Raw genomic sequence first — 22,989 nt, 5'->3', positions numbered from 1 at the left:
TGTTATGAGGAGCTGCAGAGGTATGATGTTTGATTTGTTTGATTTGTGGATTTGTGACAGTGGCACCAGAAGTATGCCATCATTCTGAGTGCTTAATCAAACAGAGACAGATTGTTATCATTGCTTTTGCTCACTTCCTGTATGACACAGTTTGCATGGAGAGGAACACACTGAGAGCTCATAGGGACTGTGGAGACAAATTAAACTGGTTCTGCTCTCGTCTTTCATTTAAGCAATGTTGACAAATGTAGTGCAGTCATATTTTCTCAGCAGCTGCACATTATTGCAAACGGTGCACCTACACTTTTTCTTGCACGCAGAAGAGTATGTGCTAACTTACAAAGACAACATAAACATGATATGTCCATTATAATCCTGCGTGAATGCTATTCCTCGAAACAGATTATAATTGCAAACACATGTGGAGTCTCATCATGAGATCGCTTCAGAGTTGCAAAGCAGAAACAAATGTGAGGACACTGTTTTTGTAGCTGCTAAATTTGGAAAAGAACCTTAGACCGGGTCAAGCAGAGGGCTCGGGCACTGAGGAGAAAAAGTATGTTGGTCACTAGGCTGCAGAAGCAATTTTATCTCAACTGCATGGACTGAAAAAAGAAATCAGTAAAGAGGAAAAACAACATTTTTGTTCTGTGATTGGGTAATGTATTGTGGTGATTGAGAGGAGAAATAAGAGCACTGATAACCAGAGCACATACTGTAGTTCTCATCTTATTCCACAGAGCCACCCACAGAGGGCCCCAGATGCAGTGTGAGCTCCAGCATTTGCTTTACAACTTCATGCCTTTGTCTCAAACAGCTTTACAAAGGACTGAACTAGCAGATATTGGAAGAAAGAACACTGTAGTCTTGTAGTTCCTTAGTATTTGTAGCTTCAGAAAAGTTAATCGAAATAGTCAGTCTCACTGAGTGTGTTAACTAAATCTCCTGCTTCTTTCCCCTTGCTGGCACTCTGACAGGTGAATCAGTCAGACTTTTCCTCTGTTCCCATGCAACAAATGCCACAACCACGATGTCTGTCATCAGAATGGTGGCAGAAGGATGTCGAAATGAGGTAGCCAGTTCTCACATTGAAGCTTCCTGTATGATCTTAAATTTGCAGAACGCCACAGTGCTGCACAGGCTCCAGATTTAAAGCTTTGACCTGGTTGGACTAATTGTTCCTTGGGTTTCTAAAAGCCCAGTATCCCAGATTGCCAATGATCAGGGCTGGCAAAGCTCACATATACACAATTCTAGCTTCCATGACAAGATGAAATTCCAGCGGAGAACATCCGGCAGTGTGCAGACAGCCTGCTGCAGGAACTATTCATCACGCTGCCTCTTGATGTTGCTGCCTATGCAGTACAAAGCTTATATCTGTATTTTCATGACCAGTGTGGTCACAAAAGGACAAAGATATCCTAATGCATAGCTAAAGAGAGCATCGGGTGGCAGTAATGCCTCAGGGGACTGGCCAGTTTATTAGTTGCAATCTTAGACCATTCAATAAATCAGAGATTGGTGACATTTTCAGGGAAACAAAAAGAGTGAGTTGACCCACCTCCCTTTGAAACCCTGTGGTAAAAATACTGCCTAACACCCATTGTCTCAACATACCCATTCTTCCCCAAAACAATTTCAATTGTGTAAGTTTTTTTTTTTTCCTCCCAGTGGTGCCTGAGCAAAGTTCACCCTCGGTAGATTACACACATTAGCTGTTTGCAATAAGGCACTTTCAGTTCAGAAAAACTGTTTTCAGTGAAACTGCATTTTATTTGAGCCCTGCACATTTAAGCCGTACACCCAGCCTTTACTGCAATACACCTGCTTTGTTCTAAAGCAGTTTGTTCAGTTAATGCTCTCATATTTTTGTGGTTTTAAGCTTTTGTATTTGCACACACATTCTTGTGTTCGTCACTTAGGAGGATATTGCATTGACTTACACTATTTTTATGGAGGCAAACCCAGCCGTAATAATGATAATTGCATTTCTAACCCCAGTCCTTTTCCAGGCTGAAATGTGTTGAAAAGCACGTTTAAAGACAGCAGAACGGTTAATGCGTTTAATGGCATGTAGCCAGCAACCTACAATCTAAAGGGCATTAGTGGACACCCGACATCCTCCCCTCACAGCCCCTGTCCACCTTAATCATCCTGTCTACTGCTGGAGTAAGAGGGACAGAGAGAAAGAGAGAGTGTATGTTTTTGTTCTGGGGTAGAAAGGCGTTCTCCTGCCTCAGGATGTTGCCTTTAAAGCTGAAGAAGTGGGTTTCCTGTGGAGGAAGCGATCACAGAATAGACAAGGCTCGGTCGAGACACCGTGTTCCCAACATTTCTTGAGCACAGGTCACCCAGCTGCAGAGTGGGCAGTCACGCTTTTGTGGAACAAAGTCAGTCTCGCCGCCTCGAGAGGTGAGTGAAACTTTCTAACTTTTAACCGCTCACGTACCTACCAATGATAAATCATGTGAGAATGTTCTTGCTATTTGCTTTGCAGGTGTTTGTTTCCCCTGATGGATCCTGGATGCTCTGAAGACTGGCTGTCCGACAGCGCTAAATCTGAGCCTGACCTTTCCCACAGGAGAATGCAGCTATGAATATTTACACAATGGACAAATAGCAAGTGCTCAAACTGATAACGACTGAGAAGTCTCGTCTTTTCTTTTGCCTGGACTGAATGAATGGGTTCACCAACTCATAATCCTGAGCAAGTTCACCACTAGTTTTGCATGTCAGATGCTTGACCAACAGAGACATGTCCAATGACAGCTGCAACCTCCCTTTGGACACGGACACATTTGGCCTGACCTGCATCTATGGAGTGATCTTCTCTTTGGGTCTCCCCAGCAACCTGCTGTCTCTCTGGGGACTGTACCACCTAGGCCGCTCCGGTGGTGGAGGCTGCCAGCTGGTCTACATCCTCAACCTGCTCCTGTCAGACCTCCTCCAGCTGCTCACCCTGCCACTGTGGATCCTATATCTTCAAGGTGCACACCGCTGGCCCTACGGCCAGCTAACCTGCGAGCTGGTGGGCTACGTCTTCTACGTAAACGTCTACGCCAGCGTCATGTTCCTGTGTCTGATAGCACTGGACCGCTGCCTGGCCATCGTGTACCCACTGAGCAGCCGCAGTGTGCGGACTGTCAGGGTGGCAGCAGTGTCCAGTGTTGCCGTCTGGACACTCACCTTCCTGTTCTGCCTGAGTGGGCTGCTGCCGTCACTGTTTGATTCTGACAGGCGGCTGTGTCTGGAGCAGTACCCCGTCAGCCCTAGATATGCCCACTTCAAGATCATCACCGTGGCCCTCGGCTTTCTGCTGCCATGTGCCATACTAGGGTGAGTTTACCCCCAAGATCCCAGTGAAGATGCTCCTCTTTTGTCCCAAATGTAATACTGTGCCTCCAAACCAGTTCATGTAAAGGCTTTGTACTAAAATTAGTCAGCTTTTACTAATGCACAAGAACTTCTTTCATGTCTAAGTAATGCAGGCGTTAAATTTGGAGGTAAAGCTTATGGAGACAATTGCTAAAATGAGGGTTAAATCTGAAAACATGAACGTGAACATGAGTGAATGTACAAAACATCAGAGAAATCTTCTGATACTGAGCTACTTTTCCTTGTTTTTGAGGTGTACAGTTTAACAAAGGAAACCTCAGATTTCTCTATCCTGAGGGGACACTATACATTTTGTATATTCTGATGGTTGACAGGCTGAGTTCTCACCTTCAGCTCTGCTTCCCTCCTTAGCTACACCTCAGCACACATTGGGATGACCCTCCGGCGATCTCCATCCCTCTCTGACCATGAGCGGCACAAAATTGTGGGCATCCTTGTCGTGATCACTGTCAACTTCATTGTTGTGTTTGGACCCTATCACCTCGTGGGTGGATACAGATTTGTCTCCTTGCTGCTGACTGATGAGCCTTGCGGACTGGAGCGTTCCATCTTCCTCGTCTATCGCCTCTGCTACGGCCTGACCAGCCTAAACACCCTACTGGATCCCCTCTTCTACATCTTCTTGTGTCCTGATGCTCGGCTAGAGCTGCAAAAATCCCTGCCCTGTTTGGGAAGGGGGAAAAACGCCCGCAAAAAGATAACCCTCAGTATCACATCTCACCCAGACAGCCAGGGTGAGAACGAAATTGGACATAATAATCTTCTACAACTCTGATAGAAGATAATATAAGGTGTATTTAAACTTGGATTTGACCACAGACCTGATATTGAGTCAAAGCAGTTGTGCCACCCAGTGGAAATGCACATTTATACTTTCTGTGGATGAGTTTCACCTCTCAGTGAATACACTAATTTGCCTCAGTGTTTCAACCTGCTGAGCTAAAGTAATTCCTCTAGTTAAGATTTTAGTTTCACATGAACTAAATACTGTCTCAGAGTAAGACGGAAATGGAAACATCTGTGTTTATCACACACAGGTTTCAAAGTGTTAATGCGTACTGTCCATCATTTTAAAAATAGAATAGCTGTGAATCAGAACAGACACCTAAGGATGAAGGTGCTGTGCTTGAAATGTCACACTATAACACCATTTCTTTTTATTTATTAATGTCACAGTATTAAAACGTACAGTCATTATACGGACAATGAAGCAGGTGAACGTTCTCTCTGTTGTGAGTACAATGGAAAGATTTATAAAAATAGCTAAATCATAATGTATCTCCAAATATTTGCTCTTGTCAGCTCATAATGACAACATCTAGTGAGACACATCTCGACTCTAAACTCCTTTTACAAAGAAAGAAACTAAAGGGAAGCAATACTGTAGGGGCCATTCGACCAAATATACACATTAATCCAAGTCAAAGCAGAAACTCACACAGAATGCTGAATCTTTTCAGTTTTTGTTTTGTTGCAGTTGTCATTCATTTGTCTACAACACTGACTACATCCTTGGATGCTCCTGGGAATATATCAATTTATGCTGCAGTGATAATGGTCAGATGTTAATAAAGACCAGGTAGAAAATATTGAGGAGGGCTATATTCTAATTTGAAAGTTTGTTGAAATTATAGTTCATTGTGTTAAACATAATAATGATCTGATGACAGAGAATGGGATTTAATTCCTTTTTCATTTGTTTGGGATATTTCCTCATCATTCATTTACTTCTTCTGCTGCCAAAACATTGGAATAAACTGCCAGTATTGTTATTATCAGTCAAATGGAAATCTGCCTCTGTCATCCATCAGCCACTCTCAATGGCCTCAACCATCACATTCATGTGGTGAACAGCTTCACACCTTGTGGATGGGTTTTCATTTGCAACATCAGTATATGAATTGTTGTGTTGCACTGACAGTATCTCAACATCAACTCAAATAAAAACAACAACAACAATAACAGCAAAATGGAAACAATATGGATTCAGGAAGTGACAGGAGGGGGGTGGAAACTCTTTCTCAGCAGCAGATTGATGAGTATGTAATGACTGTTGTACTGATGAGAGCAATGCTTTGAAAAGTTCATTATCCTCAATGTGTAAAGACAACATATAAAAATGGATTAAGTTTTGTGTTTAAATGAACAGCAAATTCAAAAAGGAGTAGATAAGGAAAACATGATAAGCTATTGTTGCAAAGTACAAACTACAACATTACAAATAAAGGCCTGGCTCCTATATAGGCCTATTTAAAATAAAGACTGCGCAGATGGAGTTACATAAAAGCCTGGCCACTATTAGAGAGTTTGCTGTACATTTCCATTCAGTTCTGAGCAAGCTCAGCAAGACTCTCATCTTGCTCTTGCTCTTGCTCCTCTACTTTCAGAGTCAAGGTTGGAAGAGAACCTCTCGGTTTCATCACATTGCTGGTGGTGCTGATAGAGCTGCGAGCGGTGCTGCGGCGTCGGGCCAGCTCTGCCAGATCTTCAGCCAGAACACTCTCCATCACTGCGCCCAGAGAATGTCTTATTTTATTGCACAGGTCAGGGCAGCTGAACACATACAGGATGGGGTTCAGGACACTGTTAAAGAAACCGATGGTTGCAGCAATTGGTAGGGCCTTGCCTGCAAATGTCTGTGCAGGATGTGCAGCGGGGGCCATCACCTCAATGATGATGAAGAAGTGGTACGGAGCCCAGCAGAGTACAAAGGTCACCACCACGGCCACTACAAGCCGAACAAAGCGGTAGGGACGTCGACAGCCTCTGCGCGCCAAGCTGGCATTCACAGCAGAATAGCTGAGGATGATGATCAGTAGAGGGATCAGGAAGGCTAAAAAGAGCTTCATGAAGGCCAAGGCCTCCTTGCGCTGCTTACATAAAGATCCCAGGTCATAGGGCTCCCTGGGGAGGAATCGAGCATAACTGTAATAACACTGGATCTTGCCGTTAGGTTGGTGAATGATGTCACGGAATATGTAGAAGGGGATAGTACAGAGCACAGCCAAGGCCCAGATCATCCCACATACTTTCCCCACTAGTTGGACATTCCGGTAGTTCTGGGCCCAGACTGGTCTCACCACCACCAGGCAGCGGTCAAGAGAAATGGCCGCCAACAGGAAGCCACTGACAAACATGTTGAGGAAGAAGATGGAGGAATGGATGCGGCAGAAGGTTGCGCCCAATGTCCAGGTGTTCCCACGGGCCATATAGAGGGTGAAGAAGGGCAGGGAAGCAGTGGCCAGTAGGTCTGAGGCTGCAAGGTTCAGGATCCAGACACTGATGACAGAGCGGCGAACATGGAAGCCCACTACTCCGAGGATGAGGAGGTTTTCTATAATACCAATGGAGGAGAACAAGCCATGGAGGGAAATAGTAAAAACACTCATAGAACCCATCTTGGCTGTTTGGTTTGATGGGCTGCTGCTGATATTTGCCCTCTGGCTGACAAGACAAGACATCGTCTCAGAGGAAAAACGTCTTGATGCCCTACTGAGATGATGTCCTTTAACTTAGCCTTGTGCTTCACGCTGCTGAAATCTACAACAGAGATGAGAACATGTAAAACTAAACAGGAAAACCAAAATATTAAGTAACAGCAACTGAAAAAGCAAGAGTATTTTTCTGTTTTAGTTTGTGTTTGTGTGTGTGATCTCAGGGCTCAGAGGTTATATGGAAAGTTTTAGCTCTAAGAGCTTACTTAATACCACTGAGATATTTCGTTTATTCTATTAAAAAAAATCACAATTTCAATTAATTGCAATAAGAGTTAAAGTTGAATTAGTGGTCGGCTGCTCTAAGCTCAAATACATGGGTGTGTTGTTTTGCAGCTGACTGAGGGTTCTGCATGCAAAACGCCCTTTTGTTTCTTTATTGTCTTTTGCAACTAAAATTTCACAACCTGGATTATTACTTAGCTGTAAGGCATTAATAAATAATTCACTAACAATTCGAACACCATTAGTTGCAATTTGTCAACATTTTACCTCATTAGAAGGTGATATTTTTCCCAAGGAAAGATGGTAACAGCCCTTTCTGTATATATCCTCATCAGTAGTGTATAATTACTGCAAATGTCCCTACCCAATAACTATCCACCTTTGCAGACTCTGAGAAAAAAAATGGGTTTTATTGTAATAAACCAAAATTTAATTGTTGGGTGCGAACCGGAAGTGGAAAAACCGTACTTTTGTCTGTTTCAAAGCAGTTCTACCGCTGAAAGGGGCATGTATTATTCTGTTTGCAGCCAATGTGGTGCCACTGTATTTCTTTTCATTCTTATCTGTCACATTTGCCACATCCTCTCTACAATTCTACAGAATCTTTTCAAGGTCAGTTGTGTAACTGTAAGCCTGTCTTATCTGATCACATAGCAAAACCTCATTAAAATATGTGTGCATGTTGATACATTTCACACATTATATCACTAATCTCACAAAGGTTAACACAATTGCTAAACGGCATTGGTTTTGTAGTTTGTTTGTTCCTCCCCCACCCCCCCTTAAAATATGTCTTTTTTAATGCTGAGTACATGTCACTTGTTTTCAGCCCTAAGTGAAAACATGGTAAGCTTCGCCCATCGCACGGCCGTTTGCCATGCAAACTCTGCAAAGCAACAAAACAGACAGCGAATACAATTGGCCCCTTGGCGAAGACTGGCCCCTTAAGATTGTCCTTTTGCTAAAAGAACTCAAAAGACAATTTTTCAGCCAATTCCAACACACATGAATCATTGAGTGACAAAATGACACTAGTGTCTCATTGCAAGACACCGATTTTGAAAATGAAACTTGTGAAAAGAAAGAAGCCCTTTCCCCTTCTGTGTAACCCCAGGCAAACCTCCTCTAAATCACTTACCTATTTCTCCCTCTCTGGCAGATCTGATCAAGTCTTTGTCATGTTGAGTTCTTACATTCTGCCTTACGGGCTCGGAAGTCACAAACCTCAAAAGGAGACTTCTCAGAATATGAGGCACGTGTCAAAAGTGTCAAACCAACCTAATTTGACAAGACCTCTGAGAGTCAGGCCGATATAAATAAAGTCTGTTTGGTCGACTGGTGTGAAGAAATGAGAGTTGAAGTTTCAACATTATGATGTGAACTTAGGCTTGTCTACAGCAGTGCAGAATTATCTGAATTACTGCTACAGATTTTGTTGTGCATAAGTTGTTCCTGTGTTGCATCAGAAAGGTGTTTGATGCCCTTTTGCCAAACCACTTCAAAAATGACTTCAATGGCAGCAGTATGAACATCAAAGAATACCAGAATGAACACAACACGCTGGCCTGAATTCGCAGAAAATAACAGCAAAACAACAGATAACCAGAAATATGGAGAAATTCACAAGCTAAGGAATCAAAAGTGCTTGTCTTTGTGACTGTTTGGATTTGTTTGCCTGTTTGGACTGATTTCTTTCTATTTTCTTTTGGTTAATAAATAATTTGAGCTACACCTGCTCTGGCTTTGTAGTCTGCATTTGGGTGCAAGCCCTTGCTTCCTTGTTTCCCCCATCTGCACAACTGCGACAGTTCTCAGGTGGTTAACTGCTGGACAGAAATCCTGTGGCAGGTGTTCAGGTGCAGCCAGAGCCAACACTGATCATGTGTGGCACATCAGAGACACTGCCCACATCGAGGGTGTCTCAAAGACTGGTCAATGCTTATGGCATGTCTAATCTAACCTACGTATATTATTGTTCTAAATCCCAGTCTCTCTCCCCTTCCTCCCACCAGAGAAAAAAAAAGAAAGTCACACTTCCAGATAAAATTCATCTTAGCAGACTTAATCTTTCGTTAGAGTTTCTATGACCATCAGAAACCTCTATATTAGCATGGAAGAGAAAAAACTTAATGTTGTACAAAAGCAACACTAAAAACCTCAAAGAATGAGACAGCAAGCAATACAGAAGTTGCCAAACATAGCGACAAGTGAGGCTCTCATATGGTGAGACACAAGAAGGTAAACTCTCATCAGTGTGATGTGTGCTGTGTTTGAGGATTACACTGACACCTGCTGGTCTACTAGCGCATTGACATATTTAGTGTTGTCATACTTGTGTCAGGTCCCCTTTGTGAGAATCCATCAAATCTATTACCAATGTGTGATTGAACGATGCAACTTTCTCTCTCTTTTATCTGTGTTGATATAATACAAGTCACCACCACTTTTACATCCAATGACATGGCACCAATGATAAAGCGACAAAACCACCGAACACTGGTCCTCAACACTAACAAGTAAAACAAAGAGTAAAAGTCAGTTTTTACGTCAGAATAATCTCTTAATCAGTCTGCTGCACAAGATCAGACTTGCAATCATTGTTCATATATCTGTCAGTGGATGTCACAGTACACCTATGACTGACCTACTTTTCAAGTCAGATTCCAAAACATTGATCCAGTCTCTATTGATTTGATGTCATTAAATACAACTTTTAGGAAAGTCACTTTAAGGCATTATAAATAGAATATATTATGCAAGAACCATAACTGTCAGTGAATATAATGTGATGATATGTAGCGAATAGTGAGCTAATTTACTGTGTAGAAACCAGGTTGATGAAGGTAAGTTATGAACTGTATGTTCCCAAATATGTCCATATGTATGGTGATATCTGACAGGACCCATATGTGTCTTTTTTAGTTAAAACTTTGAAAAGACAAGGGCCAACTTCTTCTTCTCTTCTTTTTTTTTTTTTTACCAAGTTATATATTTTCTACTGTGCAGCAGCACAGAATCACTGCATTTTATTATCCATATCTTACTCATGTGCAATTCAAAAACCAAGCCATCCTTCTCAAGGCAAAATCATTTTTATACTCTGTACACAGTGTACATAGATACTATTGATTTTATCTAGTATCATTTGTTATTGTCTATTTGGTCCTTTTTATTCTTGCGGTCTGTAAGAGCTAAATTTCCCTGCGTGGGATCAGTAAAGCATTTTCTTATCTAAACGTATCTTACTACGACTAAGTCCACATCTGAGTGAACATAGAAGATGTGGGGAAATCCCCATTGTTTCATTCTCGTTTCAGGCCTGTGTAAAAAGTCCATCGGACAGCTGCTAGACACCTCACTCAGACCAGGAAGGTGAATCAGATCAGTCCAGTTCTCAGATCTTCACACTGGCTTCTGGCTTCTGGCAAAGTCATGTGTTTTCATGTGTTTTCTTTACATTCTTTTCTACAGGATTGCCTTGTTGTTGAAAGGTGCTATACAAATGAACATGCCCTGCCCTGCCGAAGCAAAGGAAATAATAAATAAACTGACTGCTGGGCACAAGGCAATAGTAAATAGCCATGCTGTCAACATGTTACAGTGTTTTGGTGCCCTCCTCAGGCCAATTAGTGTAACATTCCAGTGAAGGAGAAAAGTCATGTGAAGCATCATTTGCATGCACAAAAGGATGCAATATCTCAGTACATGCAAACCTGGTGCACCTTCTATGCTGGAAATCATATCTAAACCTCAAAACGTGTAACAAAGCTCAGCCAAAAGCAGCTGGAGAGTGAAGGACATTCAAGTTGTGAAGCTTATCTTTTTTTTTCACTTATAGGGCTGAAAAAAGTGACATGTACTTAGCACAAAAAGACATATTTTTAAGGGGTAAAAACAAAAAAAAAAAAAAAAAAAAAATTTTTTGGATCAAGAAATTTGTCATTTGGGCTGCAGGAAATGTTTCGACCTGATCGTAAAATCAGAAAAATCTGGAATTAAATAAAATCTCAGCAGAATCAAATAAGAGCTTCTCACTTCCTTTTGTGCGAGTATTGACACCCACAAATCTGCAACTGGGCTGGCGCAGACATTTTTCCGCTGAAGGTGTAGCTTTTGTGTTTGACCTCTTTACTAAAACAGCCATCACACGGGAAGCTCACAAGAGAGTGAAGGATGCTCAAGTTGTATGTACTCTTGGTTTCTCTCTGTAGAGCCTGTAAGTCACTGCGTACAATATTTTTCATGCTAAAAATGAATGATTGATATCGCGAATCTAACTGAGGCACCTTGAATTGTGACTCCAAAGCCAGGGAGGAGATTTTTTTAGCTTTTTTTTTAATGTGTAAAGTAAAAACTGCATGCAGTGGACATTCGTTCTTCTCTGTGTGTGTTTCAGATGGTGCTCTGCTCTACGCCAACACTGGACACAATGTGACTCTACCGTGTTTCTATGCCAGCGACAGTGCCAAACATCTGTGCTGGTACAAGCAGGTCGCAGGGGAGCGACCTCAAATAATATCATCTTTCTACAAGCATTCACCTGACACCAACAGCTTCCACAACCAGTTTAAAGGCGACAAACGCTTCTCAGTTCATGCTGGACGAGGGTTCTACCATCTGAACATTTCCAACGTCCAGAGCTCAGATTCAGCTGCATACTACTGTGGACAGATTTCTGTTACAGTCACTGAGTTTAATAATGGAATATTTTTAGTTGTAAAAGGTAGGTATTCTGGACAGTTTGCAATTTAAGAAACTTTTTTTGGCTTTTAATTTTCAACTTCTAAAATGTCTCCTTTCAAGCATCCAGTCGCAAGTCTTTCCCCCTGCAGCCAGAGTCCGAGTCTGTGCAGCCAGGAGGCTCCGTGAGCCTGAACTGCACGGTGCACACTGGAACCAGTGACGGAGAGCCCAGTGTTTACTGGTTCAAAAAGGATGCAAGGAACTCCCACGTGGGCATCACGCACGTCCACACACACAGCAGCGGCCGGTGCGTTAAGAGCCCCGACTTTCCTGCGCAGGGCTGCGTGTGCAGTTTATCGAAGAGGAATGTGAGCCTGTCTGATGCTGGGACGTACTTCTGTGCTGTGGCTTCATGTGGAGAGATACTGTTTGGGAAAGGAACGAAGCTGAATGTTGGAGGTGAGAAACATATGATTGAATTATTTTTTTTTAAAATCTTTTTTATATATTTTTGCTTAGATTTCTTTTAATGTTTTCACAGGGGAGCATGTTGGCACCACCCCTGTACTGATGCTTTGCACAGCTGCAGCTCTGCTTGTGTCTGTTATCTTGAATGTCATTCTCATCGGTGTCCTCTGCAAAATGTCCCGAACAAAATCTCATCATTCTGCAGGTACAGGTAACTAATATTTATTTTAAGTCTGTCTGTCTGACAGATTTTCTGACTTAAGTGGCATCCAGCAATGCAGTTTTTCTATCCCCAGATTTTGAGATATCTGTCTCTGGACAGTGAGCTTCAGGACAATGTGGATGTGAATGGATTTTCAGTTTTAAAAATGCATTTGATTTGTGTCAAGGTCAACCTGGACAATCCACAGACCTGTGAACAGTTGTAGTGGAACTACTTTCTCTAAAAGCAGCTTTATTGCAATGATTTGGGTGAAGTGACCCTTTAATGAGAAAGCCAGAAGATTTGATGGTAATGACGATAAAATTTGTTTTTTTTTTAATTATAGGGCTGCACCCTAAGCTGAGTGTCCCAGAATACACCGCTGAAAGTCAGGTAAGCTCAAATAAATCCTCCCAACAGGACTTATACATATAGAGACACATCCCATATCTGAATTAGTTCAACGTCTAATAATTTAGCTACCTTATTTCCTGCAGAATAAGGAATCTGACGCTTTACAGTACGTAGCTCTGGACTTCAAGAAGAGGCAAAGCAAGAGCAGGAGACAGAGGAGCACAGAGGAGGAGACGATTTACTCTGGAGTCAGACTGTCACACCCGAAGTGATTTGCGCTGTTTCATCGAAACAAAACCTCATCTGACCTCATCATCTTAATCGATCTGTGTAAATATCTGCTTTGATCATGTTAAATCCCGAATTTGCTTAACTGCATTGTCAAAAGTAGGCCTGCTGTAATCTTATAAAGGATACAGCAAAAATAACATTTGATAAAAGCAATATGGATGTGTTATATGTTCATCCCTAAAAAGACAGTAATTTGTTAAGATTGTAAAACCTAAACAGGTGAGAAAATCTTTATCCAATCAAAAGCTCCCGTGACTTTTGGTAACTCCACCTAACAAGTCACAGCTTGTTGCTCTGCGCACTCCCTGAAGTTTGCTGCATGCAGTTAAGGCTCTTGGCCAGTAGGGAGCAGCAGGACACCTACAGTAGATGTCCCACCAGCGCTACGTCATTTGGTTTTTCTGTAAATGATGTGTATTTTTGCTGACTGGAAACCACAGCAGCTGATCACCACTTAGCTAAGATTGGAAAAGATAAGCTATTTAAAGTGAACACACCACAGAGAAGCCGAGAAGTGAGTGTGATGCATTTGGAGGTGTCGACTGACATTAAAATCTCACCACCGCCCCTTTTTTTTCAGAGGCCCAGAGCACCGTCAGGGCAGTGACAGCAACTTTCATGTCACTTTGCAATAATCGGTGCTCACTTTTAGGTTTTTCAGCAGATGAGTTTGGTCAAAACATAAAAAAATATGGAATCTCAACTCAACTTAAGCATGTATTATTATTAAATCTGGCAAAATTTGACATTTTCACTGTCACAAATGAATTTTTTTCTCTCATCTCAGCACAAAAATCCTACAGGCCCCTCTCCCCATACACGGCTATTCATTCTTGTGTCTTTGTGGGCCCTACACCCTCAGTCCCCGACCCCCTCTGTCCTACACCCCTGGGGGAACGATGTTATAAAGGCTGCTTGTTTTGTCCTCTCAAACACTCACAAAGACTGTGATGGTTTTTCAAGTCCTGCAGCTGACTGACATAAAAAAAAAGAGGAAGAAGAAGAAGAAAGAAACAACAACATCTCGCTTCTGAGTTGCCGCTCTGGTCAAGCCTGCTGCCGGCTCCTCTGACAGGATGTGTGTGTGGTTTCATGTCGAAATGCTGTTTGTTCCAGTCGCTTCACAGTACCGCCTCTGCTCTCCACCTCAGGTCAAAAACCACTGCACAAAGTCACACTTTAAGCATCGTATGAGCGAAAGCAGCGACGTAAAGGCATTCACATCACTGACAGAGGTCACAACGGTCACAGTGAAACAGAAGTGGGAGGAGGAGGAGGGGCATTGTGACAAGGTAATCAGGGGCCAGCTTCACTTTTTCTTCTCTGTAGCCACGTGTTTTTTAATTCTAGCTGAAGATTACCTTCATTCGTATATAACACAAGCATCAAAAAAAGCTTCCTGCTCAAAGGAAGTATAGCCACTCTCACTGACCTGTTTCAGTTCGTCGGGCCAAAAGCACAGTGGAAAAAAAAAAAAATGCATCTGCTGCCCAAGGTGGTGCTCTGGTTGCCAGGACACAGTTTTTCTGACCTATTTGCAACAGCTTGTTTGTAGTCAAACAGAAAACCGCTACCAAGAGATCCCCTCATTTGCGTCTTCTCATGTCCTAAACCACCACAGCAGCGACCTCCCTCCACCTCCACTGACTCTCAATATAGAAGCCTGGAGACGGCACGAAATCTAAAATGAGTTTCTTCAAAAAAGCTGAAAAATGATATAATGGTGGGCATTACGGCGTGGTATAGGAGTCTGAAAGCTGAACTCACATGTGGTTTACATGTGGAGCAGTCAAGTCATGAAAAAAATGGTCATTTCATTGTAATGTTCATTTATTTATTGTATGCTTTCCTGCAAGATAGCTACTTTCATCAGACATTGGGCATATTTATCTTCATAAACTGCACACTGAAATGTGTGCAATGTGTGTCTCGGGGGTATTTGAATGGACTAATAAAAGGGCACCTTCTATAGTAAGTGAGCAAACCTGAGCAAAAAGAAATTCAGCACAAAAGCATGACATATTTGTTGCTTGCTGTGCTCAATGCACGAGTTAGTTAAATAAAGGCTTTATTTTTTCTTCTTTTCATTGTTTGTCATATGGCCTGACTCGAGAGGATTTTTTTTTTTTTTCATTTTAGCTTTGACCTGTTTGTGGAACACAGAGCAACAGGCCGCCCTACTGTCACCTTAACTCCGGAAGTACGGGTTCAAGTGAGAGGAGCGTTGGTCACTGAGGCCTCGTCTCAACTGAGTCAACAACAGTCAAGCTTTTACCGCAGCTTTTTTTTAACGCATGTGCAAGCAGTCCACAAACATCAAAAGACGAGGTTGAGTCACACGCGGCAGCCTGCCTCTGCTCGGTGAAGGTCTGCTGCATGAGCTGACAGCGCCATGAAATCTGCAAGGCTGGGGGAAGCAAATAAACATATGGAACTGGCTAAAAGTGATGCAGATACAAATACCTGACAGCAAACAGACCATTTTTTCCTCACTCCTGTGGAAACACAAGCTGTCTCACAATTACACACACACACAAACAGTGAAATCCTTGAACCACGTGTTACATATATGCAAGGCAAATCTTCAGCCCTCTCCAGCCAGCCGCTGTTTCAACGCCAGCACTGATGGAGCCGCCAGTGACTCAGCAGGGCCTGAAATAACATGAACGAAAGTTATTATCTCGTGGGAGCCAATGCCAACATGAGCAAGCTCGGCTAACAGGACGACTAGCTTCCACTTGGCGAGTACAATGCAAACTTAACAACGCTATGCCTGCTCTCAGATGCTGGGGTCTCAAGTCACTAACGGTGGCTGTATAGACGTGCTATGTGTGTGTGTGTGTGTGTGTGTGTGTGTGTGTGTGTGTGTTTTGGAAAAGGGTAAAGAAAGGTGCCATGCTTTAGTTATTAAATCCTCCCTTTTTTATTCAGCCTGCATGCTTGTGTGTCCTGCATTTGGGTTCAACCCCATGTTTACCTGCACCCCTTCATACACAAGAGTGTGACAATGATGCCCACTCACAATGGAAAACTGCACCATAGCAGCAGTAGCATTCTTAGTTTATATGTCCCTGCATAAAAATTGAGGAGAATTTAAATTTCAGTTTACAGGCTGAGGTGTGTTGAGGCACCCTCCCATGTGTGTCAGAATCTAATGGGAAACATAACAACACAGGATGTGGTACATATGCACAAGTGTAACAGAAGACCTCCCATTTCTTCCCCTCATTCCCAACCCTCCTCCTCCTTGAACCCTTTCAACACTCGACTTGCGATTGAGGGCTAGCCATGAGCAATTAAAAAAGGAACAGTAGAGAGCAGTAATGCAACACTGAAGTAGATGAAATTCACTAGAAGAAACACCAAAAGAAGAAAAAAACAGTCTTGTGCAACATGTCAGTCTCTGTATGTGGTTTCCTCTGAGGCGTCTGATGATGTGTACACGGGGTGTCCCATTAAAGAGAAGAACTGGAGCAAATGTTGCATCTGACCTGAGGGACATCACTGGCACCATGGGATCTACAAAAACTCATTGAAAGACCTGTCACAGCCAAAATCGTACGCTATAAGACATAAAGAACTTAACATGAAGAACTTTTGGGCTAAATCCCCTGATCTGATTGCTGTGTTTTTCTGCACATCTCCCCCTTTCAACTGCCATTTAAACACACACCCCTGAAAAAAAAAAAAAAAATCTGACCTAAATCTGACAAGCAGAGTGACAAACTGTGGAGAACAAACACCGACATGCATGCAGCCTTGAGAGAATTTCCTTTCCATGGTACTCAAACATATCACACCCTCCGTCCTCCTGTGTACAACAGCAGTGACGTCATCAAAAAGATCCCAACTGCACCCCTGGTCACCTGATCAGACTCTTGCAAAAAGAAGAAATTGCTAGTCTGACACTAAACAAGTCAGCTTAGCCAATCACAGACAGCCTTCGTCTCCTATAAGAGTCGGGTGCGTCCGTCGACACACAGGACACAGACTGCAGAGCTTCAGGGATGATGCTGCTTTGCATTTTTCTTGTGCTTCTCAGTGAAATCTGTGAGTATTTTACTCTTTTTAGTTTGAATATAATTTTGAGTGAGAGGGATGAGGTTTTAACACTATGGCTAATGGAATGCATTTCCATGCAGGTCAGGTGTCAGCTGTCAACAAGACCTCAGGTATAATTCAGGACGGCGGGGTCAGAACAGCCAAAGTTGGGACGACGGTGACTTTGAAATGCTCCTGTCAGGACGATGCTGTAACTTTCCTGTCTTGGTACCAGCAAACCTTGGGAGGCAAACCTGTCATCATATCAACTCGGATGAGGCGCAACCTGGAGGCAACCATTGACCCCCCGTATAAAGAAAGGTTTCGGGTCTCAGCAGAAAGTCAGATGGGCACCAACCATCTCGTAATCTCAAACCTTCACCTGTCAGACACAGCGACATATTACTGTGGGGTTTTAGAGTTCAACACCATTGAATTTGGACAAGGGGTGCTCCTTCATGTCAAAACGTCGCTGTCAAACATTCAAGCTGTTGTCCATCAGCCGGCAATGGAGTCCCGTCGGTTTGGAGAATCTGTGAATGTGAGCTGCACCGTGCACGCCGGTGAATGTGCGGGGGACAAGAGCCTCTACTGGTTCAGATATGGTGCGGCGCAGCCTGTGATCATGTATCGCAGTGTGGGACAATGTCTGAATGAGCCCACCGTGAAAAATTGCACTTTAAACCTCACCATAAAATCCATGAACTCGTCCCATGAAGGGATGTACTACTGTGCCCTGGCCTCCTGTGGGGAGATTGTGTTTGGAAATGGAACACGAGTCCAGATTGCAAGTAGGTGATAATATTGCGTATGATTGTTTTTTTTTTTCATTCTGAGCAAATTAGAAAAAGCCTCTAAATTGACCATGCTTATAGTATAACCACAAATATAGATATGTAAAAGAGACACGAGATGTGTTTTCTCTTGATCGTGTTAGGAGATTCTATCAGAGTCCCCCCTCTCCTGGTGCACTGCCTCAGCGTGGTGTTGGCAGTTTCCATTATCCTGCTGCTCGTCTTGTCTTCCCTCATGTACAAGTTTAGAGGAAAGACATGCTCCGTCTGCAGGGGTAAGACTTTCAGAGTAAAGGTATTTCATTTTTTTCTGCATTGACTTGGCTTGATCACTCACGTGTTTTGATGTACAGGCACGGAATCTCATCTGACATGTCCTGCAGCTTCTGACGCCGTGGTGAGTGGAATAATTACGATAGAAGCCAAATTCATAACTCCACATTAAATTAAATACAATTTTAATAACAGATGTTGTATTTTTTTCCTTCTAGTACTATATTTCTAATGTTTTACCTTTGTTGTTTTGTCAATAGCAGAGCCAAGAGGATGTTGTCCATTATGCTGCTCTGAGTCTGAACAAAACCAGTGTACGACAGCGCCAAGAGGAGAATGTGGAGAGTGTTTGTGTATATGCTGGAGTGAAGTGTAGAAAACAGTGAAGTAGGACTTTCCCTTTAATGTCAACTACTTCAATGTGTTTTCTCTCTTTCCTGTCAACACTTCACCTGATGAAATGTATAATATGCAACAATGAAGGAAAATAAAATATTTTTTGTGCAATGCGTTTGCTGTACTTTTATGTAAAATATGGTGCAAGGTGTGCAGCGGTCACATGGGCCAGCATCTCTGCACATGCAACATAACGCTGGATACAAACATCCCCTACGAGCTATAAATATCTTCCCCGTCAGAGACGTAAGCACAGGTTGCGCCGTTTCAGTCTCCACCCAGCTCTCGCCGTCTACCTTTCGCTGCTGTGGTGAAGGAGGTGTGAACCTCAGAGTACAAGTTTCCACTGATGGAAACAAAAGTCCCAGCAGAGTTTGAACATTTTTTCGAGCAGAAATGACCAGCCTGTAGTTTCCAGGCCGCAGTGAACCTTGTGAAACAAGTATCACGTCCGAGATCCAGAATGCAAGCTGTGCACACGATAAGAAAAAAACAAAAAGCAGGCAGTGTTGACTTGACCCAGGGCTGTGCCTTTTAGGAAACTCGCCACAATGACGTGACCAGTTTGAGTGACTGCAACTTTTTGAGGAAGAGGGCATAAAGCAGGCATCTCAAACCGGTTCCATAAAGGGCCGCGTGGCTGCAGGTTTTCATTCCAACCCAGGAGGAGCACATCAGGCCAACCAATCAACATCAAGGGATCACTTAGTTATCAGCTGAAGACTGAGATCAGCTGATTAATTGATTCCAGCCTGGTGTGCTCCTCCTTGGTTGGAATGAAAACTTGCAGCCACGCGGCCCTTTATGGAACCAGTTTGAGATGCCTGGCATAAAGAGTCATGCAGGTCCACAGCTTGGACAAGATCCAGAATGAGGTTTTGTGGTTGATAAAGTGCACCAGGTCACATTAAACAGAACATACAGAAACATTAATCCACCAGCACAAAGAGCTGAAAGAACTAAACGTTCCTTTACTGAAATGACAAATCAGAAACTATCCAATAATTATGCAAGTTTAATTACATAAAAGTAATATCAATAGTGAACCATGAGAAGAGGAAGAGTGCATCACTTTGATTTAACCTATACCAGAGTTAAAAAATAAACAAAACTATAAACATGCTGCTATCAGGAGGTCAGAGGTGAGCGCTGAATTGTATGTGACCTAAGATCAGCTGTTCCTTTTCATGCTGAAAATGTGTCGTGTGATGAATGAAGTGTGCTTCATCTTATATGAATGTATTCATCATCCTGGTGTCAGGGAATGAGCACACAGGTGTAATGTGTGTCTTCTGAAGTCAGTGAGAAAACAAAAGGTTTAGATATACCAAAGAGTAAAGGGGATGAAGGTCAAGAGGAAGGAAGGAAGTCCCTCCCCTACACGACACATTCTAGCCACAACCAGCTGCGTAGTGTCATCTAAAGACCACAAGGCTTTTCAAAAATCTTCTAACTCTGTGCATTTAATACTTCTAAAGGTGACAAGGCTTTTCTTTCCACAGTCAGATGATCCACTGCTTTCCTCCTGTTCATCGTGGTAACCTGTCTCATGCACAAACAGGATCAGACAAAACACACAACTTTGGTGTGCATTTTCCTAAATAGCCCCACATCAACTGCCCTTTTGAAAATAAATCTGTTTTGATCTCCATGAAAATTCTGTCTCAAAGACCAAAATAATACTGCTGTGGGGCACTGACCATGTGATCATTCAGAGTCACTTCTGATTGGCCAATCAAACACAGCCTTGTCTGTGAAAAGTAAAGAACGTACAGACGTTCTCTCAAATGGCCACAGCAATTTCAGCGACATGACTTCTCCGATGCTCGCTGTGTGTGTGACATGGCTGCTCTTGGTGATGATGGGTGAGTTGGATTTTTTGTGAGTGCATTTCATCTTTTTCATTTCCTGTGATATTTTTGATATGTTCTGCGATGCATTTTGTGTATTATGCTCAACTGTACATTTGCCTGGTCTCCATTTTCTCCTCAGCCGATACGACGGCATTTAATCTATCATCATCTTTACATGTCGTGTTTGGAAGCATTGGTGAAGACGTGACTCTGCAATGTTTCTACGAAGACAGTAAAACAGTAATGTTATACTGGTACAAACAAACTTTGGGACAGAAACCACAGCTGCTGTCCAAATTCTATAAGCATGCCGACAACAATGCTTTGAATGGTGAATTTAAGAACGATCCACGCTTTGAACTGGTAACTACCACTGGGCAATATCACTTGAAGATCTCAGATGTGCAATATTCAGACTCAGCAACTTACTACTGCATCAGTGGCTTTTCATACGTGTATGAATTCTTGGATGGCACTATTATCCACATAAAGAGTTCAGGTGTGAACATCCCAGCTTTGGTCCATCAGTCAGCATCTGACACCATCCAGCCAGGAGGCTCTGTGACTCTGAACTGTACAGTACACACTGGGACCTGTGATGGAGAACACAGTGTTTACTGGTTCAAAAACTCTGAAGAACCTCATCCAGGACTCATTTACACCCATGGAGGCAGGAATGATCAGTGTGAGAGGAAACCCAACACACAAACACACACCTGTGTCTACAACTTGCCAATGAAGAGCCTGAATCTGTCTCATGCTGGGATCTACTACTGTGCTGTTGTCTCATGTGGACACATCGTGTTTGGAAACGGGACCAAGCTGGACTTTGAAGGTGAGGAACTTCATAGCAAAGATTGTCTCATTTGTTAAATCGTGATCAAATTTGATGACAACACTGAAAGCCCTGTACTATCTCATCCAATGTTCATCTGCAGATGAGGCAGACTCTCTCATCTTGGTGTATTTCTTGAGCGGAGCTTTGGCATTCGCCACCATCCTGGTTGTTTTCCTGGCTTACACAGCTTATACAACGTACAAGACAAATGGCTGCCAATGCACAGGTAGGCTGAACTGGCATTCTTTAGATTTGGCAAAATGAGGCCTCTCCACGCTGGAGAAAAAGATGATTCACTGAACAAGGCAGATTTGTGATGGCAGCAATATTCACAACCTATATGAAATGGAAATCAGCACAGATTTGGATTTTGTTCATATGAAGAACATGCACTTACAGTGAGATACATGCCATTAGACTATCTACTTGTTATTCTGCTTCATCAGCTGTAAACATCATCAGTGTTGTGAACTTTGCACCATGGACACAGAATTCGAATCAAAAATAGAAGATGGAACCAACCAGTCAATATTTTTTTAGATCTGAGAGGTTAAAACAGTCTGTTCAATCAATTCTTGGAGTCCTCATATTTATACTGATATCTGACTTGCTGGTGTTAGGAGGTAGTTTTAGTGCTCCTCTTCATTGATTGTCCTTTTGTTCCTCCTGCGTCAGGTTTGAGTAAATGATGAATCCTAATCATAAGAATTGTTTCATTTTCAGTCCAAACGACCCAAGTAAGTAAAAAGAATTGGTCTTCTCAATACAAGCAGCATGAATTTTGAAGATGCACTTGGTGTTTTGTTTTGTTTTTTTCACAACCAGACTCTCAAACAAGATCCTCAGCTGCCGCGGCGTCCAATGCTGAGGTGAGTGTTAATGTCAGGAGAGTTGACGTCTGTCTCATAGTCTCAACAAAGCAGATGCACATTTTTGACTTCACAAAGGAAGTTACTTTTTCAGGACTTTCATTGTGAAATGCATCAGACTGAGCAGATTTTCGTACATGTCTGTATCAGTCATGGGGCTGCTAATATGGCATTGAACCCTTTTATATTTTATTCCCAGGGTGACGAAGATACAGACAACCTCCATTATGCTGCTTTAAGGACCAACACAGCCAACAGATCAACAAGACAGAGAGACGACACCTGGACTGAATGTGTGTACTCCAGTGTTCGGCAGTAGAACTGCAGCATGTTTCATGTTGGGTCTGTGTTACTAGAAGTGGGCATTTTGTCAGATTTCAACTCCACGTACTGAATGTAAAGATTCATCTTGCAAAGCACCAATTAAACACATTCCTTCAGCTACAGTTAAGCCAGGTTTCTTTGATGTGATGGAGGTGCCATATTTCCACTCTCACTGCACTGACAGTAGCTGACAATGCTCCAACACACAGCCACACATAACTGATGCCTGTGGTGATTGTGGCCTCAGGTCCTCTATAGAGGAAAATGAACAGAAAAACAAAGCCAGCACCCGCGACTAAAGTCATGAGGGCCTTTATTCTTTTACAAAGCAAACCGTCATCATTGACAGTCTGTACATGTGTAGCGTTTGCCCCTCCACACAACCCACGCCATTTGGTTGTTGTTTGTGGCTACTTAGTAAATCGAAAGCAGATCAAACCCTCAGCAGCACTCTCTCAGAGTCAGTGGGACACAATCGGTGTGGCTTT

The 22,989-nt window shown here is 42.7% G+C and overlaps 5 protein-coding genes across 7 annotated transcripts; 4 read left to right on the top strand and 1 right to left on the bottom strand.

The window, feature by feature from the left end:
• The first annotated feature begins 2,294 nt into the window (after positions 1-2,294).
• si:dkey-165a24.9 (probable G-protein coupled receptor 132) lies at positions 2,295-6,331 on the top strand. The gene is made up of 3 exons (XM_041965157.1): positions 2,295-2,412; positions 2,498-3,336; positions 3,748-6,331. The coding sequence occupies exons 2-3, from the start codon at positions 2,756-2,758 to the stop codon at positions 4,169-4,171; spliced, it is 1,005 nt and encodes a 334-aa protein (XP_041821091.1). The 5' UTR covers positions 2,295-2,412; positions 2,498-2,755; the 3' UTR covers positions 4,172-6,331.
• On the bottom strand, positions 4,553-8,306 carry LOC121626570 (prostaglandin D2 receptor 2-like). 2 transcript variants are annotated; one of them, XM_041965155.1, is made up of 2 exons: positions 8,254-8,306; positions 4,553-6,936 (listed from the first exon to the last, which is right to left on the bottom strand). In XM_041965155.1, the coding sequence occupies exon 2, from the start codon at positions 6,855-6,857 to the stop codon at positions 5,721-5,723; it is 1,137 nt and encodes a 378-aa protein (XP_041821089.1). In that variant the 5' UTR covers positions 6,858-6,936; positions 8,254-8,306; the 3' UTR covers positions 4,553-5,720. The 2 variants fall into 2 exon arrangements, with proteins under 2 accessions (XP_041821089.1, XP_041821090.1); XM_041965156.1 differs by lacking the exon at positions 8,254-8,306 and adding an exon at positions 7,383-7,485.
• Positions 8,307-11,288: 2,982 nt separating this feature from the next.
• LOC121626493 lies at positions 11,289-15,107 on the top strand. Its single transcript, XM_041965040.1, has 6 exons — positions 11,289-11,331; positions 11,512-11,838; positions 11,919-12,257; positions 12,340-12,477; positions 12,815-12,861; positions 12,966-15,107. The coding sequence occupies exons 1-6, from the start codon at positions 11,289-11,291 to the stop codon at positions 13,092-13,094; spliced, it is 1,023 nt and encodes a 340-aa protein (XP_041820974.1). The 3' UTR covers positions 13,095-15,107.
• A 1,999-nt stretch (positions 15,108-17,106) lies between these two features.
• Positions 17,107-18,719, top strand: LOC121626761. Of its 2 annotated transcripts, none has more exons than XM_041965433.1 (5): positions 17,107-17,163; positions 17,256-17,945; positions 18,092-18,223; positions 18,302-18,345; positions 18,485-18,719. In XM_041965433.1, the coding sequence occupies exons 1-5, from the start codon at positions 17,121-17,123 to the stop codon at positions 18,605-18,607; spliced, it is 1,032 nt and encodes a 343-aa protein (XP_041821367.1). In that variant the 5' UTR covers positions 17,107-17,120; the 3' UTR covers positions 18,608-18,719. The 2 variants fall into 2 exon arrangements, with proteins under 2 accessions (XP_041821367.1, XP_041821366.1); XM_041965432.1 differs by having other exon boundaries at positions 18,482-18,719.
• A 1,698-nt stretch (positions 18,720-20,417) lies between these two features.
• On the top strand, positions 20,418-22,989 carry LOC121626307. The gene is made up of 5 exons (XM_041964741.1): positions 20,418-20,482; positions 20,610-21,305; positions 21,409-21,534; positions 22,134-22,177; positions 22,377-22,989. Exons 1-5 carry the CDS (start codon positions 20,428-20,430, stop codon positions 22,494-22,496), a joined length of 1,041 nt encoding a protein of 346 aa, XP_041820675.1. The 5' UTR covers positions 20,418-20,427; the 3' UTR covers positions 22,497-22,989.

Source organism: Chelmon rostratus, chromosome 23, assembly GCF_017976325.1.
Source record: "Chelmon rostratus isolate fCheRos1 chromosome 23, fCheRos1.pri, whole genome shotgun sequence".
Taxonomy (NCBI): Eukaryota; Metazoa; Chordata; class Actinopteri; order Chaetodontiformes; family Chaetodontidae; genus Chelmon; species Chelmon rostratus.
The sequence above is the reverse complement of the archived record's forward strand: the minus strand, read 5'-3'. Positions and strand labels throughout refer to the sequence as shown.

Excerpts from the sequence above, each read along its gene's own strand:
- si:dkey-165a24.9 (XM_041965157.1), top strand. The coding sequence starts at position 2,756 with ATGTCCAATGACAGCTGCAACCTCCCTTTGGACACGGACACATTTGGC. Across the intron at positions 3,337-3,747 it reads CTGCCATGTGCCATACTAGG|CTACACCTCAGCACACATTG; the intron begins GTGAGTTTACCC and ends TTCCCTCCTTAG.
- LOC121626570 (XM_041965155.1), bottom strand. The coding sequence starts at position 6,857 with ATGTCTTGTCTTGTCAGCCAGAGGGCAAATATCAGCAGCAGCCCATCA.
- LOC121626493 (XM_041965040.1), top strand. The coding sequence starts at position 11,289 with ATGCTCAAGTTGTATGTACTCTTGGTTTCTCTCTGTAGAGCCT. Across the intron at positions 11,332-11,511 it reads GGTTTCTCTCTGTAGAGCCT|ATGGTGCTCTGCTCTACGCC; the intron begins GTAAGTCACTGC and ends TGTGTGTTTCAG. Across the intron at positions 12,862-12,965 it reads AATACACCGCTGAAAGTCAG|AATAAGGAATCTGACGCTTT; the intron begins GTAAGCTCAAAT and ends TATTTCCTGCAG.
- LOC121626307 (XM_041964741.1), top strand. The coding sequence starts at position 20,428 with ATGACTTCTCCGATGCTCGCTGTGTGTGTGACATGGCTGCTCTTGGTG. Across the intron at positions 21,535-22,133 it reads AAATGGCTGCCAATGCACAG|ACTCTCAAACAAGATCCTCA; the intron begins GTAGGCTGAACT and ends TTTCACAACCAG. Across the intron at positions 22,178-22,376 it reads CCGCGGCGTCCAATGCTGAG|GGTGACGAAGATACAGACAA; the intron begins GTGAGTGTTAAT and ends TTTTATTCCCAG.
- LOC121626761 (XM_041965432.1), top strand. The coding sequence starts at position 17,121 with ATGATGCTGCTTTGCATTTTTCTTGTGCTTCTCAGTGAAATCT. Across the intron at positions 17,164-17,255 it reads TGTGCTTCTCAGTGAAATCT|GTCAGGTGTCAGCTGTCAAC; the intron begins GTGAGTATTTTA and ends ATTTCCATGCAG. Across the intron at positions 18,224-18,301 it reads GACATGCTCCGTCTGCAGGG|GCACGGAATCTCATCTGACA; the intron begins GTAAGACTTTCA and ends TTTGATGTACAG.